The 20,133-nt window shown below is 35.7% G+C and overlaps 1 protein-coding gene across 3 annotated transcripts in view; it reads left to right on the top strand.

The window, feature by feature from the left end:
* Positions 1-20,133, top strand: part of msra (methionine sulfoxide reductase A) — an 86,225-nt gene that overhangs the window by 43,088 nt on the left and 23,004 nt on the right. Inside the window, exons 1-5 of one of the 3 annotated variants that reach the window (XM_048207471.1) lie at positions 2,104-2,380; positions 2,487-2,555; positions 5,056-5,175; positions 13,692-13,796; positions 16,926-17,032. In XM_048207471.1, coding sequence (XP_048063428.1) covers positions 2,191-2,380; positions 2,487-2,555; positions 5,056-5,175; positions 13,692-13,796; positions 16,926-17,032 — 591 coding nt within the window. In that variant the 5' untranslated portion in view covers positions 2,104-2,190. Of the gene's footprint in view, positions 1-2,103; positions 2,381-2,486; positions 2,556-5,055; positions 5,176-13,691; positions 13,797-16,925; positions 17,033-20,133 lie in introns of those variants that run through there. The other 2 variants (XM_048207472.1, XM_048207473.1) reach the window with 2 other exon arrangements.

Here is a 20,133-nt window from a genome sequence, read left to right on the forward strand (position 1 = left end):
GACACGGTTCGGTTCATGCAGTATGACGCCGAATACAGGCGATCCACACTCCAATCCAAAAGGGGGTGCGCACAGTAATGCTAACCTATTTTAACCAGCATTAACCACCAATAATCACAATAAGCTCTGTTTTGTTACTTTCGCTAAATATATGCACTATAGCCTATATATTAATTATATTTTACTTAACCTGTTAGTTAATGTAAGGCCTAAATAAATCCGTCATGAAAACAAGTTATGACAGCCACTGTGCTAATGATTATATTTCAACAACGAATTGGAGAAACAGAAGTTAATGCAAAAACTGCCTTGTGTGTAATTTACATGCTTACAATACATACATTTTTTTTATTATTATTTGAGTGTTGATGATTGTCTAAAAATAAATAGCAACTGAATTTAACAATTTGGGCTCTGTTGTTAATTGTAACCTTTATTATAGTAATGTGCAAGTGAGGGCTTCCTAATAGTTTATAGTATTAGCAGAGACAGATTATTTTATCCTTCAGAAAATTTTAATTATAATTGAATATATTTAAAGACAGAGACACAGTTGGTTCAGTAAAACATTGTTTAATAAAAAAAAAAAAAAGAGAAAAAATTGTTTTGTTTTCTCACCCTGCTGTACCGAACCGTGACTTCAAAACCGAGGTACATACCTAACCGTCATGTTTGTGTACGTTACACCCCTAGTATATATACATTCATTTATTTAAAGGTGCCATCGAACGTTATTTTACATGTAATATAAGTCTAAGGTGTCCCCTGAATGTGTCTGTGAAGTTTCAGCTCAAAATACACCATAGATTTTTTTTAAATAAATTTTTTTAACTGCCTATTTTGGGGCATCATTAAATATGAGCCGATTTATGCAGCGCGGCCCCTTTAAATGCTGACGCTCCCCGCCCACGGAGCTCACGCTTGCCTTAAACAGTGCCTAAACAAAGTTTACACAGCTAATATAACCCTCAAATGGATCTTTACAAAGTGTTCGTCATGCATGCGGCATGCATGCGTCGGATTATGTAAGTATAGTATACTGTTATATTGTTTACATCTGATTCTGAATGAATTTGAGGCTGTGCTCTGTGGCTAACGGCTAATGCTACACTGTTGGAGAGATTTATAAAGAATGAAGTTGTGTTTATGAATTATACAGACTGCAAGTGTTTAAAAATGAAAATAGCGACGGCTCTCTTGTCTCCGTGAATACAGTAAGAAACGATGGTAACTTTAACCACATTTAACAGTACATTAGCAACATGCTAACGAAACATTTAGAAAGACAATTTACAAATATCACTAAAAATATCATGATATCATGGATCATGTCAGTTATTATCGCTGCAACTGACATTTTTCGCTATTGTTCTTGCTTGCTTACCTAGTCTGATGATTCAGCTGTGCACATCCAGACGTTCTGCTCTTGTGTAATGCCTTTCATAATGTTGGGAACATGGACTGGCATATGCAAATATTGTCGGCGTACACCCCGACTGTTATGTAACAGTCGGTGTTATGTTGAGATTCGCCTGTTCTTCAGAGGTCTTTTAAACAAATGAGATTTATATAAGAAGGAGGAAACAATGGAGTTTGAGACTCACTGTATGTCATTTCCATGTACTGAACTCTTGTTATTTAACTATGCCAAGATAAATTCAATTTTTCATTCAAGGGCACCTTTAAAAAATTAGTCTATGTACTGAACATATATTTATTTGTATGTTTAACTATTTATGGAACAGAAAAAATAGTCAATAATGGACTGAACATTTATTCATATAATTATTAAACAATTTCGTAATTTTAAAAAAATTCTCTGGAGCATAATTAACTTTACATTTGAATCTTTCCCCTAATTAAAAGTGGTTGAACCCGCCGTTCATGACTAGTGTGGCCGTGAGTGATTTACAGTGAAGTGCTGCATGGCATGTAGGTCTGCCATCAGTCTGTATTGGCATGCCCTGCTGCCATGGCAACATACTCATACAGTACGTGCAAGTAGAAGCTCCGGCATGGCTGCGCCCAGATGTTGAACTCAGTAACCCCTATTTATTCTAATCCACGCGACGGTTTTCCATGCCTCGGCCCATCTGTATCCCTGTCACATGTTAAAACGTTGCGTTGACATACATTAATCCGGCCAGGTGTTATTTCCCCTCCCCCCTGAAAAATCCATAATGCGTAGGAATGAATAAGGAGGTCGACCATCATTCGACCTTCCTTGACAAAATGACTCTTTTAACCTTCCCTATGTCATTTTCCTATCTTCCTCGTGCTCCTAAAGTAAAAGATAAAGGAATAAACCAAACTTATGGGTTGAACTTAATGAGCTGCGTAGGAATAGAGCTGCTACCCTCCTGGGAGTTTCTTCCCTACAGTGAGTTGTGGTGCTTTTGCGTCGGGAAGAGCACATTATGAAATCCTGTTGACATTGTGTTGATTTATAAGGGCATTCTCTCCATTGTTTCCCCTGTGTCCTGCAGCTAAGCACGACGTGAATGGTAACAGGACAGTGCCACCATTCCCAGAGGGATTGCAGATGGTCTTATTCGGTAAGTGATCCGAGCTGTGAGATATGTGTGTGTGTGTGTGTGTGTGTGTGTGTGTGTGTGTGTGTGTGTGTGTGTGTGTGTTTCATCGCGGCGTGGGGGTAGACGACCGGCGGTGGAAGGAAATTAGTCCCCCTCATGTACCCTCTCATCCCCTCGAAGTGCAAAACCAAAACTGCAAAAGGACGAGGAAAATAAAGGGGAGGGGTGTGACGATTAATTGCAGACTGCTGATTAGGATCTCTTTAATAAATGCATTTGTTCAGCCTCACTTTTTTCATTATTTAGGCCTCAAACTGTGTAATTCATCATGGCAGACAGGAATTAAATGGCTGTTTTATCACAGGGTCTTGTTTATAAATAAAATAATATTCAAAGTATGTATTCGGCTTTGCAAATCACAAACCCCCCGTTGAGAGCGATGAAGGGTAACTCTTACCTTTGACTCCATGAAAATGTCCCTTTCTTCCTGCTAGACGGGCACGCACAGCGCTCACCCTCATTTACTGAACATTGACGTCCCCCATGTGAAAGCGTCATCTTATAGTCTTGGCGTTCGCGTGTCCCTCTGGGCCGCCGTAATTGAGCTCCAGATTCTAGATTCTCCATCATACGCCTTATGCTCACTTCTCCACAGCAGCTTGTAAATCAGAGATATCTGGTCAAGCCGACAGTCGTGTATGTTTTTTTTTTTTTTCAACAATTGAATTACTTTCCACCCATGGGATGTTGTGGTAGATAACGATATACTAGTTACCCTCTAATTTATTTTTACTGTTATAGAGGGGAAAGTATTATTTGGTAATAAATGCTTACAGCGGGTGTTAGTTTTATAGTGGTTGATATGTTTTTATTGGCGCTGAGTAAACGTGTGATGGAGGAGTCTTTAGTTTTATGGGATTGTAAATTCATAGCTAAAATACGGAGCTTTGAATAGGAAAAATAGGACCTGATTTAACACCAGTGGGAAGGTGCTAGAAGAGGCTTGTTCCCAGCAGAACACAAAAACACACAGGAAAGAGAATTTGGTGAGGGAAAAAGACAGATAAACACTAGTGTCTGTAAAATTCTTTTAATGTTTTTGAAAAAAGTCTTGACAAGGCTGCATTTATTTGATCAAAAATACAGTAAAAACATTTGAATGGTTATATACACTGCAGAATGTTAGTGGCTATGTAATTTTAATGGGATAGTTTCCCCCCACATTAAAATTCTGTCATTATTTAGTCACTCTAATGTTGTTTCAAACCTGTATGCTGTTATTTTGTCCATGTTTAGAAATGTTCTATAAAGTAACTTTTTTTCTGTCAGGCACCAAAGCAGAAAAAACATCTTAAAAGCATCCTAAAAGTATTATAAAAGTAGTCCATATGACTCCGTGTTCACTAAATTCCATGTCTTCTGAAGCTGTATGATAGCTTTGTTGAGGAAAAGGAAGTCATATGGACTACTTTTCTGTTCCTTTCATGGTGGTGTTTTTTGTCTCTTTTGGAGCTTTACAGCCCCATGGTCACACTGAACTTTCGTGGTATGGCAAAAGCAGCATAACAATTCTTGGGGAAGAAAAATAAATAAATAATAGCATATAGGTTTGGAAAGTTATGTGGGTAAGTAAATAGTGACAGAAAATTCCTTTTTCTTTAATCAAAAAGCACATTGTATTCAGTTGATGTCTGATTAACAGCAGTTGCTGTTTTTTGTGTTGAACATAGTGCTACTGCTAGCAACCCAAAGTCATGGGTTTGATTTTCCATTAAATGCATGAAATGTATGTGTACACTCAAAAAAATGAATTGTTGGATTTATTTAAAAAAGCAGCGTCAAGTTGTTAAATGCAACTATATTGAGTAAATTGTACAAATAACAATTTAGTTGTACGAACAAAAGAAATTCAAGTAAAGCTGACAACATTTACAAATCATTTGAATTTGTCACTCTTCTGCATAATGGTAACCACAAAATTCAAAGACATTACAGAAACTCCTCTAAATGTCTTACATAACTGAACATTAAACACTAACATAAACTAACAACATCTTTCCCTTTACTGAAAAACACATAAAATAGTCCCTTGCAAAGCATGCTGGGAACTGTGGATCCACTGCCCAGTTAGTTGTCAACATTATTTTGTGTGTTTCACTCAACAATGTTAATTTGACTGAACAAACACTTATTTAGTAAAGCTGACAATACTCTTTTTTTAGTGGAAACAACTCAGTTAAATTAAGTTTGTGTGTTTACATTGAGTTTTTTAAGTAATGTGAACAAGGATGTTTTGAGTGAAACTAACAACAGTGAAAGTTCATTTTTTTTGAGTACTTTTGTAAATGTATACCTTGAGTGCAATTTAAAGGTGTCCATCAAATGCATAAATGTTCTCAGAATCTTTTTCATTTCTAGCAATAATAGAAATTTGATGTTTTGTGATCTAAATTATGGATCATTTATCGTCTATGGCTATATATTAGGAATATTTATTTTGTACTTTATGTTTTTAACACAGGTATGGGCTGTTTCTGGGGAGCAGAGAGGAAGTTCTGGATGCAAAAGGGGGTCTATTCCACTCAAGTGGGCTACTCTGGCGGTTACACCCCAAACCCTACCTATGAGGAGGTGTGCACAGGTATGTCTCTGATCCACTTTCCACCATCCCATTTTCAAGCTATCAGTCACTTATTGTCTGTGGAGATCCAGCCACATAAAGAATGTGTACACAATTTGAGTATCATGAATTATACATGAACTGTATTGATGTTGACTGAGTTGAAATGACTGTAAAATATCCATTACACCAACCATGGTCTTAGAGCTTGCACCATATATTTGAATTTTATGTCAGATTTAATTCTGTACCATTTAAAAAAAAAACTAGCAGCTCTGAACAAGAGGAGCAGTGTGACAACCAGAAGCCACATAATAGATTCAACAGGACAGACAAAATCCAGGTCCAAAAGGTTGGTGTTACAAAGTGACCAATAAACAAATCAGACATTGTGATCATATGCAAGCAGAAAACCGAAACGGTGATTTGGCAGTGCCAAACAATGGTAGATAGAAAGCAAACTGGGATGCTTGAGAAATATCAAATACTGAAGAAGGAATTAGAAAGAATGAGGCAAGTTAAAGCCAGGGTAAATCCAGTGGTGATAGGATGCTCTTGGGACATTGACACTAAAGCTGGAAGAAAACGAGACTTAACAGGAAAAGCAGCAGAGATCTCCACCCATATGAGACCAATTACAAGCATCCCAAGAAGATCTATCTATCTATCTATCTATCTATCTATCTATCTATCTATCTATCTATCTATCTATCTATCTATCTATCTATCTAATGAGAAATGCACTAATTGGAGAGCAGAAATCAAAATTCTGTAGTAATTACAGTCTTGTTCTTTTTTGTAACATCTGCAGGCATCCAGATGGCATTCATATATGCTTATACTTAAAATGATAACACTTGCTCATATAGCAATAATACAGTAGCTGACTAATATACCAATACAAAACAACACATGCTCACACTGTCGAGCTTTACCCATCCAAAAATCACCATGAAGCTTCTGTTTGAATGCAGTAATCAAGATGGACGTTTTTGACATGGCTGGATTTGCCTTAGCAATGGCAGCTATTGGCCTATCATCATCATTATTATTATTATTTATATCTGAGCCTCCCCTTCCTTATCCTGTAGGATTTGTGATTTAGAATATTAGGCTTTTCAAAGAACAAGGTGGGAAAACAGAATAGGAATGCAGAGTGGCCAGAACATATATACTGCTGTTCAAGTGTGTGTGTGTGTGTGTGTGTGTGTGTGTTTGTTTGTTTTTTTGAAAGAAATAAATACACTCAGTCACTCAACAAGGATGCATTAAATTGTCAAAAGTGACAGTAAAAGGACTTTTATATTGTTACAAAAAAATCTATTTCAAATAAATGCTGTAGTTTTAAATTTACTATTCTTCAAAGAATCCTAAAACAAAAATGCATCACAGTTTCCACAAAAATATTAAGCAGCACAACTGTGATGATAATAATAAACTGTGATAATATCTGATAATAATAAGAAATGATTTTTGAGCATGAAATCAGCATATTAGAAGACACTGAAAATTCAGCTATGCCATCGCAGGGATAGATTACTGCATGGAATTATTTTAAAATATATTAAAATAGAAAACAGTTATATTACAATCGTAATAATATTTCACAACTTTACTGTTTTTTTGTTGTTGTTTTTTTTACTTTTAAACAGTAAAGCGATTTTAAATATACACACAAGATTGCTACCATTTTTCGTTACTTTGCAAAAAAAAAAAAGCACAAATTTTTGTTTTTGAAAAATAAATAGAATAAAATTAATTCTACATTCTGAGTCCTGACGTGTTTAGCAGAAGTTTTTCTCAGCTCAAACTTACTTTCTTAGTTTTCCTCAGCCTAGAAAAGCCTGACAGGCCTGGGCTTTGATCTCCGGAGCTTTCCCTGTGTGCTGCTTTAGCGCAGTTCAGTCACAGAGATTTCCTATCGAGTGAATTTGCTTTAATGGTCTCTCACAGAGTATGCGTAGCCATTCCTTACTATGAAGTTTAGACGACATAAACAAAAACATGCATCTCACTGCAGGACATTTATATTTAAATGACCTCTTTTTCTTAGAAACTGTACATTTTCAGAATCAAAGATGTTGTATAGCCGAGTGTGATGATTCAGCAGGTGGTCCATCACTACAAGCAGAACTGGTATATACGGCGTGGGGTGCTGAAGACTCAGGGGGAGCTGTCCATTGGTTGGTGCTGAAATGAATGCTGGTGCTGAAATGGTTGGCAACACTCTGTGCTCCTCCACAGGGTTTAAATGCTGACATCCTTTTGAAACAAGTAACAGGATTTTAGAAGAAATGGGAAGATAAGGCTTGTGTTTATGTTGTGCTCTTGCAAATGCATAGTTTCATTTCTTTCAAAAAGATCTTTTTCAATACCTAGTGAGCTACCTGACTGCCTAAATAGGCAGCTTCCTTCTAAAGCAGCATCTTAACTAAAATGAAACCTCATAAGTGACTAAATGCACTATACATATAGGCAGAAACTCAAAGCACTATACAAATAGGGCTCAGAATAATAGTCTAGTAGTAGGAATTTGTACTTTTTATTATTGAATGAATTATATGTATATCTCTAGTCCTTTTGCTTTATCCGCCATCTTGAGAGGATTTTTTACAGAGCTCGTCACAGTGCATTCTGGGATTTTTTTTTTCTTTCAGTGCATTCGGGAGTCTGCCTTGATGTCTTAAAATATAGGCAGCCTACTAGGTTTTGTAGCAGAGCGATAGAATCATACACAGGATTTAACTTATGCATCTGAGGGGGAGGGGATGTGCTATGATCCTTAAATGCTCTCTCGCTTTGTCTTCGCACTCATTCGCTCTCTCTCTCTTTCTGTGTTAATCTCAGTCCTGTCTGCACAAGAGCTTGTGTCAACAGGGGATTAAAGGGTACAGACATGTCCGCCAAGCAGAAACATGCACTAAAGATAAAGCCACCAATGCAAACAATCATAGAAAATAGCATCTTATGGGTCATTCTACAGAACAGCTCATATTTGCATACATAAATAACTCTATAGTTGATGTCAGCTTTTACTGCATTGATATAGACATTTTTCATATATAGACATTAATATATAGATATAACAATAATTTGTTTTTTCTTCTCAAATTGTCCTTAATTAATCTCCAATAAAAATGCTGTATATATATATGTTTTGGAAAAAAGGCTGCATTTATTTGATCAAAAAATACAGTAAAAACAGTACTTTGCAAACTATTATTATAATTTAAAATAATTGCAAAAGTAAAAAATATTTAAAAATATATTTTAAAATGTATTCCTGTGATGTCAAAGCTGAATTTGCAGCAGCCATTTCTCCAGTCTCAATTGTCACATGATCCTAGAGAAATTATTCTAATATGATTATGATTTGAAGCTCAAGAGACTATAATTATTATCAATGGTTTTTCAATGCTTTTTTATTCTTTTCAGAACGTTTTGAATAGAAAGTTCAGAAGAACAGCATTTATTTGAAATATAAATCTTTTGTTACATTATAAATGTTTTTACTATCACTTTTGACCAATGTTTTATATATATGTGTGTGTATTTATATATATATATATATATATATATATATATATATATATATATATATATATATATATATATATATATATATATATATATATACAGTACAGTCCAAAAGTTTGGAACCACTAAGATTTTTAATGTTTTTAAAAGAAGTTTCGTCTGCTCACCAAGGCTACATTTATTTAATTAAAAATACAGTAAAAAACAGTAATATTGTGAAATATTATTACAATTTAAAATAACTGTTTTCTATTTGAATATATTTCACAAAGTAATTTATTCCTGTGATGGCAAAGCTGAATTTTCAGCATCATTACTCCAGTCTTCAGTGTCACATGATCCTTCAGAAATCATTCTAATATGCTGATCTGCTGCTCAAGAAACATTTAATGTGTACAATTGTACAAAATATTTGTGTACAATATTTTTTTTCAGGATTATTTGATGAATAGAAAGTTCAAAAGAACAGTGTTTATATGAAATCTAATCTTTTGTAACATTATAAATGTCTTTACTGCCACTTTTGATTGATTTAATGCATCCTTGCTGAATAAAAGTATTCATTTCTTTAATTTCTTTTCAAAAAAATAAAAATAAAAATTCTTACTGACCCCAAACTTTTGAACGGTAGTGTATAATGCTACAGAAGCTTTGTATTTCAGATAAATGCTGTTCTTTTGAACTTTCTATTCATCAAGGAATCCTGAAAAACTGTTTTCAACATTGAAAATAATCATAAATGTTTATTGAGCAGCAAATCAGCATATTAGAATGATTTCTGAAGGATCATGTGACACTGAAGACTGGAGTAACGATGCTGAAAATTCAGCTTTGCATCACAGGAATAAATTACTTTGTCAAATATATTTAAATAGTACACAGTTATTTTAAATTGTAATAATATTTCACAATATTACTGTTTTTTACTGTATTTTTAATTAAATAAATGTAGCCTTGGTGAGCTGACGAAACTTCTTTTAAAAACATTAAAAATCTTAGTGGTTCCAAACTTTTGGACTGTACTGTATATATACCTATTCTTTTTCTAAACGACTTGAAGCTGTACTTCAACTCATATTTGAAGACATAATTATATCCTAATATATATTAAAATATATTAATTTAGCTCGAGTTGGCACAGTGCAATTTATAAACAGTTAAACAAATGATTTGTCTAATAGATTACAAAAAATTCACCTTATAAACTGAAAAAGGCACCCGTTTCACAGAATGACCCTTAAAACTGAAGCAGCCCATAGTCTCTCTTTTCAACCATTTTGCGTGGCAGAATCAGAGCTGCACAAAGAAAGATCAGGAGAGGATGGTGTGCAGTATCACACATAACCATTATCTCTGAATTTCAGTGTATTGTAGTTTTCACTGCTCCCACTTGTATTGATAGTCTGTAAAAGGCACTTCCCTTGACAGCTACTTGCATCACAGCTGTACCTTTGCTTAGAATGTATGCTGGTCTCAAGCTGCAGCAAATATGGCCGCCTGTGGTTGACCTTCACCATGTCTAGAACGGCACAGCCTGGCGAGGGGGTGGGTGAGGGGATTACACCAAAAAAATGGGGGTTGAAAAAAAGGATTTGAGCTGGGAGATGGGGAGAAAAAGAGGCTAGATGCTTCAAAGAGGAAATGTAGAAGGGAAGAAAGCCGAGCAGAGGGAGAGGAATAGAAATCAAGAGGGAGGGATGAATGTAAAGAGAGGAGTGGGAAGTGTAGGAACAGGTTCAATGGGTTCATTACTCTTCCATAAGCCAACATGCATAACGCAGTTGGAGGATAATGCTGCCGGCTCTTATGCTTCCATTAGAACACCATTGTCTTTTTGCTGCATGTATGAACATTTGCATAACATGCTGTCAAAAGGTTACATCAAGTGCAGAAATTGTACGTTTTTGCTTTCTTTTGCAGTGGCAGTGATTTTATACTGCTCATGTGTATTTCTATATCTAAAAAAAGATTATAGATAGATGGCCAGAGAAGATTCAACAGCAGTATCCAAATTAACAAGTGCCAAATGCAAGTACTGTCAAGTTTGCTAAAAGGTTGGCTGCTCGTTTCATAGGGAATTGCACGGTTTATATTAAATTGTGACAATGATCATTTGACTTAACACTTGACTTAAAACTTTTATGTATAATGCATTATAAGAGATATGCATTATAAAGAATGTACATTATAAAGCATTATATCTTTTCATACTAAAGTTAAAATGCAATATAATATTTGCAGACTCTTTGCACTAGTTTAAAAAAAATGGTAATAAAATATGACAAGATCTCGAGTTAAACTGTGTCAGAAAATATAAACAACTAATATTTTTGTTATTTTTTTTCATCTTCATTTCAATTTACAGAAATGTTTTTAATAGTTTTAGTTTTAGTTAACAATAATAATCCTGGTGTGAGCTAATCCATGGCATTATTTTTTTAAGTTTATGTAGTTCACAGACAACAAAAATGTTTTAATACCTTTCAACTTGGTCCTATGTTTAATTCAGGGTATATGCAAAGCCAACATCAGAGAGGGACAACTGGGAACATTGCGATGAGCCAGCCTGCTAAATGCATTTTTACAATGCTGAGTGTTTGGGCGTGAATTGATGCGAGGGCCCTGGGTGTATGGGCAATGGCACGGCTTTGGTTTTCCATATCTCAGCACTGATAATGTTACTACCCCTCTGTCGTCTTGCCTGGTAATGAAAATAACCCCACAGGTTAGTCCTTTATTACTTTTTTAATATCAAAGCAATATAGATTTACTGGAGATAACGTAGAGGAAGGCCCCCCATAAGACTGAAGCAGAGATTATTAAGCAGACTTCTTTGGTAATAAATTAATGATGGGAGATATGGAATTAGGACCTCTTTTTTTTTCTTTTCAGTTTTGGGGTTCTAGTCACAGCTGTTTCATGTTTCCTGATTCATTTGCATCATGCCGCTCATAGTCCAAATATATATTATAGACATAGTCATAAAAATAGCTAGACGATATTAGGAATTCTGTTTTTGGAAACTGAAATTAAAGCAAACACACAGACACACGCATGGAAAAAACACATTTCATTTGTGTAAATGAATCGGTCGGTAAGATTTTTAAATGTTTTTGAAGGAATTCTCTTGTGTTCAGGATACACTCTAAAAAATGCTGGGTTAAAAACAACCCAAGTTGGGTTGAAAATGGACAAACCCAGCGACTGGGTTGTTTTAACCCAGCGGTTGGGTTAAATGTTTGCCCAACCTGCTGGGTAATTTTATTTAAACCAACTATTGTTTAAAAATTGCTATATGGCTAGCTTAAAATGAACCCAAAATAGTTGGGAAATTAAAAACCAGATGCAATTAGAGGCAACAATAATAGACAAAAGGTGAATGTTTATTAATAAGCTTTAATATTTTATTAATATAAATTTAATAGTTTAATAGTTTATTAATATAAATTTATTAATAAGCAATTTAATAAATGTTTATTGTTTAATAATTATTCATTGAACATTAATAAATGTTCATTTCCAACATACTTTGGGTTAATTTTAATTAAGCAATACAGTAATTTTCAAACAATAGTTGAGTTAAATTAAACTACCCAGCAGGTTGGGTAAACATTTAACCCTACCGCTGGGTTAAAACAACCCAATTGCTGGGTTTGTCCATTTTCAACCCAACTTGGGTTGTTTTTAACCCAGCATTTTTTAGAGTGTATATTTGATCAAAAATACATACAGTAAAACATCAACATTGTGAAATATTATTTAAAATTTTAATTTAAAATTACTATTTTTGTTAACTTTGTTAATTTTTTTATTATTATACATATTAAAAACAGTTGCCTCATTTTTTTTTTTTTTTAGTGGAAACCAAAATACTTTTTTTTTTTTTTTTTATGAATAGAAAGTTCAAAAGAACAGCATTTATTTGAAATCGATTTAATCGAAAAAAAAATGTCACTGTCACTTGTCCTTGCTGAATTAAAGTAACTAAACCATATTATATACATATACAGTATATACATAAAATAAGATCTGAATATTCAGAAAATTATATATTCGGAACCTGAATCTTATTTACTGACGCCTCACAATCCACTTAAAGCACTAAACAAAAATAGTGCTGAACAGTATTAATATCAAATCATTTTAATCACAACCCAATACTTGGGTTGCAAGATGAGAAATTGTGCCATGCAAACTGTGTTTCGTACAGATTTTGTGTTTGTGTTTTTGTGCCATTGCCTTTAGCATAATGCAGACAGTGAGTGGAAATAAGCTGGTGCAGTGAATTCCCCCATTGTGTTTTTACCTGATTGCATTTGAAAGTAGTTGTCTTAATACTTTGATTAAACTTCAATGGCTTCTGTATGATAAGACCAGAAGAAAAAAAAAAATTTTGCTCTGTGCTTGTTGTTTTAAAGACGTTGGAAAAGAAAAGACATCAGCAATTCTCACTTTCATCTCTGACCCACTTCTTGTCTTCCTTTTCGATTGCTACTAATGGCTGTGCTGTTGTTAAAATCCAGCCTTAAAGAGAGCATAATCATCAGGTTGAGTACGTAATGTATTGTGCTTGTGTTTGTTAGATGCTCCTCTGTGCTTCTCCTCCATGCTTGCTAACCCACAATGAGTCATTTCAAAGTAATTTCTTGTTTTTATGAGTCGTTCTAGAGGAAGCTCTTCTTCTCTTAGACGTTTTTCATGGGTTCCTCCTTCAGGCTGCATTTCTTATTGAAAAGCACCCAGCTGATGCTATGAGAACAGGTAGATCGAATGCCCTTGTACTTTTATGACAGGGTCAAAAGACACATAAAGTTAATCGATAGGGAGTACTGACCCTACCGCAGGAGACGCGGCCAGTCAAGCCAAGATCAGTGACCTTCGATGACCTCACTGGAATGGGACCCAGAGTCACCTCTGTTTAACCCTAGGGTGTTGTGTGTGTGTGAGACTCTTCGGCAATGATGTTTACACAGCCTCCTCTGGTCTTCTTCCTCACGCAGGTAAAACAGGACACGCAGAGGTGGTTCGCGTGGTCTATGAGCCTGAGAAAATCAACTTTGCACAGTTGCTCAAGGTATTCTGGGAAAGCCACAATCCCACACAAGGTAACATTTCATTCTGTCACACACACAAAAAAATATCTTAAAGGGATATTTTGCTTTTCAAAAATGAAAATTCTGTCATCATTTACTTACCTTCTTGTAGTTCCAAACCGGTATGACTTTCTTTCTTATGTGGAACACAAAAGAAGTTTGGGAGAATGTTCTTGCAGGGTTTTTTCCTCCTGCAGTGAACATGATTGGGGAAATGTCGAGCTTCAAAATGCACCATAAAAGTCCTCTGAAGTCTTATGATAGCTTTGTGTGAGGATTTTAACCCATTTTGAGAAAAAAATATTTTATTGTACTAAAAAAATATAAAAATGTCCAAAAAGATATGAGGAAATGTAAATACTTTAAAAACTAAAACTTGTTGAAAATGTGTATTTATTATTAGAATTATCTATAGCCGCATTTCCACCGCAGGAACTTTCCCCAGGAACTAGGGACTTTGGGGTGGTACTCGGTGTGTTTCGACTGGAGGAACCAGGGTCTAAATGAAGTTCCAGGTAAACATTAGCCGCTTTTCCACTGCCGGGCCAAAGGTGGGCGTGCTGGTGCGTGCCAGGGCCGGTCGCGTTTCCACTGTCACTTCCGGGGCTTGATCGTGCCTCTTCGGTGCTTCCTCTGTGCCAAAGGCACGGGTTTTTCGGCCCGCCGAAAACCTTGGTCCAAAGCGGGCCAGCTGGGGCTTGAGGCGCGGTCGAGGTGAAAGGCGGAGCTAATCGTAGTGGTTCAGGTGATGGTCTACACGCTGAAATGGGTTGGGTTGTGTGACGTTTGATCAAGGAAGGTGTGTTTAAGGGCGGTTTTTAGATCAGCGCTGCGGAGCTAGCGGACCGAAAGTGGAATCGCAACTTGATTTTGGCCTCGGTGCCTAAGGTCTGCGGCCATAGGCCCAGCCCGGCACGCTGTTAGCCCTGGCTCGCACTGGCCCGACAGTGGAAAAGCGGCTATTTACCCCTCAGAAAGACCCTGCTCATGAGGTAGTACCCTTTCAAAGTTCTGGAACTTTCGGGGTTGGGACTTGGGCGCCGAAAATGCTGATATGTTGAGTTCACGCAGCATTTTAATTGGTTAACTCCACACAGCATTTTATTTCAAACACCATTTTTAAAAATTTGTTGCAGTGCATCCAGTAAGAGTTGTTTGCTCTTCGAATCAATAATGGAGTTTAAAAAACATGACCAATGGACCGACGACGAGGTTCAGGCTTTATTAAGCTTATATGGAGAGGACGAAATCCAGTGGGAACTGGAAAGTCGCAGGCAATCCTATATCACCGGACTTAATCTTTACGGTACTTTAGACTGCGATTGAAACGCAGACAGCAAAAAGTCTGGGGGAAAAAAATTCCTGGGACAAATAGTTCCGGTGGAAACGCGGCTTATATTAACTATATTTTGGGCCATTTTTATGTATTCTTAAATATATTTATTTTGCCATATAGGATACTGATACTGCAAGATGTTGCATTGTGGCAAGCTGGAAGATTTTCACTAAATAAACTGTAGTCTGTTTCTCACATCCAGCAATTTCACGAGCTCACACTTAGAAATAATCAGTTATAGTATGCGTATTTGGCTTGCTGTCTGAGGAGAAGGCTCCAAGCTTGGTATTTTGGCCTGAACACAAAGTACTCCCCCCGTATTTCTGGTTAGGAAAGTAACCAGGCGAGTGTGAGGAGACAGGGTGGTGGGATGCTGAAAACTGTTGAGAAACAGGTGAGTCGACTGCGTATATGGTCTCCACTCATGCTGATTGTGTAGACATGTTGAATGCTGACTGCTGGTTGGAATTATGTGATTAGTTAGATCATTTGAACGTGTTCCTCCCGAACTTTGTTTATAAAATGTAATTTAATGATATCAGAACACATTGAATATAGACAATGAGTCTCATGAACAACTTTTTTTGATACTTTATTTTGTTATTTCGGGACCTCAAATGTCTCTGTCTATATTCAATTTTATTGGATGGAAAAGAGCAGCCAAGACATGGGTTTCCTTTTGTGTTCCACAGAAGAAAAAAAAGTCATACAGGGTTTGAACAACATGAGTGAGTAAATGATGACAGGCTTTCATTTTGGGGTGATCTATCTCTTTAAGGTTATATTTAGTCCATTGGCCCTGTCCCAAATGGAACCCTAAGCCCTTGCGATCTTCCTCCGAGTCCACACTTTTGTGACGTAATGCTGCTTTGATTTTTCTGTGAGCTTGCGGGCTTGGTAAAAGTGCGCATCGAGGGTGCATATTGACCGCAAAGGAGGCCGAAAAACTAAGCACAAAAAAACTTTAAAAATATGTAAAAAGAGCAGCTTTTTAACAGTCTTAAGTTCCAGTAGCTTGAGAGGTACGAGAGACCCATTGTGAAATAGGAGAGGTAACAGTTTGAGTGGCTGCAATCATGACCAGAGGATTCAGATTGGAGATTAAAGTGTCTCGGCCATCCAATCACATTCAGACTCATCGAGATGGCCTGTATAATGTCCTGATTGTGTCTGTGGTGATGACTAACACTCATCTCATTCTTATATATGTTCACAGTGAAATCATGGTTTTGCTTAACTTGAATCTCTGTTTTAAAGAACATAAAAATCTTGCTAACAAAAAAAATTAAAGAAGCACTAAGTAATTAAAAAAAATATATGTTTACAGACAGACTCCAGTAATAGCAAGTTTCTCGTCCAGCACAGTACAGTTTCTTCAGCATAGTTAATGCCCTCTTCCCATCCAACAAAAAAATCTGTTTAGGACACAGCTGTAAAATCAGCTATAAATCTATGAAGTCATATCTGGATCAAGAACAGATAGATCAGAGCTTTAATTAAAAATTGCACTCTTCCCAAGATTTCATATCTGGTTGATTGGGAGTTTGTTTCTCAAGAGATTAAAGTACTAATAGATGCTAAATTTGGACCCACAGAAGATGTACTGAGTGACTGCACTGCATGATTACATCAGGGTTACATGACTTACTTTAATTCTCAGGTGTCTACATTTAACATAAAGGAGTAGTTCACCCAAAATGAACATTTACATTTGTAAATACAATTTACAATGTACATTTGTGCTGTGAACAGATCCTCAGTCCTCTTGTTTTTGCACTGACATATCGCTGCCTTTTCTTTGATAGGAATGCGCCAGGGCAATGATGTTGGAACAACCTATCGATCAACAATTTACGCATACACACAGGAACAACTCACCCAGGCACTGCGCTCCAAGGACGAATATCAAAAGGTATGTCTTTTCCACCTATTCCTATTGCTATACTTCCCAAAATGCAGACCCCACTAAAAACCCTTGGGTTGTGGATCAGTTTGTGGATCAGTGGTTCTCAACTAGTTTGGCTTCAGGATCCAGATTTGACATTGGACAAGTGGCAAAATTGTCCTTGAAAATATTAGTGTTTATCCATCTTGAAAATATTATTGTCAGTATTGTTTTTTGTATCTCAGCACTCTTGTATATAATAATAATAAAATAATAATTAATAATTAAAATAATTAATTTTTATTAATTTTTAATATTATATATTATAATAAATACATAATATATATAATTACTACAAATATTAATTGTATTATATATATATATATATATATATATATATATATATTACTTATTGATTTTATTTTTTATTGATTATTTTTAATACATATAATATATTTGTCAAAAATAAAATATAGAATACATTTTAATATACAATTTTATACATACATACACACACACATATATAATATATACAATCTTTTTTATTAAATAATTTATTATTATTATCACGTTTTGTTGTTGTTGTTTCTGTTGAGTATTGGAATTTGAATATGTGATAGTGTTAATTTCTTCACTTTCACGTGGCATTTTAAGGCAACAGACTCGGTATTGTATTTTCCTGCTGTTCACAACCCTATCAGAACAGACCTGCAACCCAGGTCTTGAGATCCGTTGCTATAGAAAACAAAAGCTGCTTGCATCAATGGTACTCTCATCTAATGGAATGTTAACATCCCTGGTCCCCAAGCGGATGGTAAGGAGGGACAGGTGTTGAGGATTACATCCCTCAACGGTTCTTGCTCTGTTTGATAACCTGTGAATCCATAGCAGATGAAACAGGTTTTCCGCAAAGCAGGGAAATATAATCTTACACATGAAATAGTAATTCTCTTTGTCTTGTAGACAGCTTGGAGAAGGGAGACTTCAAATCCGTGCATGAGGAGGTTCAAAGCCTTTTGGTGTTGAGTGTGAATGCTGCCATCTGCATTATGCATATATTTTTCTCTAATTGCAGAACGGCTCTGTTGTCGAGCCGAAAATTGAGGTTTCTTGGTCTCGGTGGTGCAATGCATTACAAACCTGCATGTGGTTCACGCTAACAACCCCACCCTTTTCCGTCGAAGCGAAGCCTGTTGGAACAATAGAAGCAGAGGAACTGACTGTGGTTCTTGCAGGCTGTAATCTTCCCTACCGTACCCGTGTAGTCTCGTTTTCTTCCTTCAAAACCCTCTCCCTCCCCCTTGTGTATGATCACACTTCGTTTTTTGGGCTGTTTTCCTTCTCATTCCCTCAGATTAGCTCACTGTCTGAAATAAAATTAGCAGCGAGCCAGTATTCATGCTCGAACACATTACGGACGATGTCATGTTAGACACATTTGACTATTGATGATATAACCTTGACTGTCTCATCATCCCAGTGTCATTTCTTGCTCTCTTCACGCATCACATCAAATCTCAGCTGCCTTTGTGCTGATACCAAAGGTTTCTGCAGCCTCTCTATTCTACATCAAAAGAGCCCAAATGAACAGCACAGTCACTCTTCGCTCTTGCTGAGCGCTCCATTTTGAACAAATTCTGAACACGATATCCAATATCTTTTCCTGTGATATGGTACATTTTGTATCTCAGCAGCTTCTTCTTGAGGAAGGTTGGATCTCACTGGACATTGATGCCCACAGACACACTCACATATGAACGAGTCCTCACTGTTCACAATGAAAATGCTTCTTTTAAAGGTATATTAAAAAGTTTTCTTACTGAATTGAGACACTGATGATGATTGAATGATTTGGAAGATCATCAACCAGGACTAAACAATAAGGATTTTAAGCCATTATTTCATACTTAACTTGCCACACACACACAATTATTTGTTTAGTTTAGTTAATCCTATATATATATATATATATCACTCTTCATTATGTACAGATATATATAGTGTTTGTATGTATGTATGTATGTATGTATACACTCACACATACATACACTATATATATCAAAGAGTGATATACAGTATGTATATATATATATATATATATATACACACACACACACACACACACACACACACACACACACACACACACACACACACACACATTATATATACATACATACACTATATACACTATATATATATATATAGCTAGTAAATTTCACAAATAATAATTACAAAGAAATGGCAATTAACATACTGAAATACTGAAAAATTTTCTTGTGTATATATATATATATATATATATATATATACACACACACATATACACACATTTTATATATACATTTTTATGTAATAAAATATGCCAAATCACAAGAAAAGATATTAAATATTCAGCACTTGTTCAAAATTGAGTGCATATGGCATGAGTGAAGAGTGTGTTTCTTTTGAAGTGTATTTTTTTATTTTAAAGTTTTTATAGAAAAATGGCTCAACATCAGACCATGATTACTGTCTAGTCCTGCCCACTGAAATGTCCGAATGAAGGAAATGTCTCTCTTTTCTAACACACACAGTCATTCTTACAGACAGCGGCTGTAGTATTGGGACCTTGGGGATGAGAAAAGGGGAAGCAGGCCTCCGAGTGGGAAAAGCATATGGGTGCGATTTGTTTTTTCATGGAGCGCTGGCTCCAGCTGATGATGACTCCCAGTGGCCTGCACCATTGGCATTTGACTTTCTGTTCAGTTTCCTACTTTCAAAATCTTAAAAACAACTAAATGCTGATTGTTTGGCTCTTTATCCCATAGAGGCCACCTATTAACCATAGTTTACATGTCAAGAACTATATTTGCTATCGGATTAATTTGCATAATAAAATAATGATAGCCTTAATATTTTATTCAGTTTTGTAAAAGCCTTTTGTATCTTTGTCACTCTATGACCCTCTAAATTACTTCTGTTTCATAAAAATATGGTATGAAGAGAACTTGTAACTTTTTTAGTTTTTTTTTGTCCTTGGAAAATTGATAATTTTTTCAGTTTGGCATGTTGCATGGCTGAATGCATGTTCATAGAAAAGAGGGATTTTGCAGCAGTGTGGTCATTTAAGACATCCAGATTTACTG

This window comes from Megalobrama amblycephala, linkage group LG11 (genome assembly GCF_018812025.1).
Source record: "Megalobrama amblycephala isolate DHTTF-2021 linkage group LG11, ASM1881202v1, whole genome shotgun sequence".
NCBI lineage: Eukaryota > Metazoa > Chordata > Actinopteri > Cypriniformes > Xenocyprididae > Megalobrama > Megalobrama amblycephala.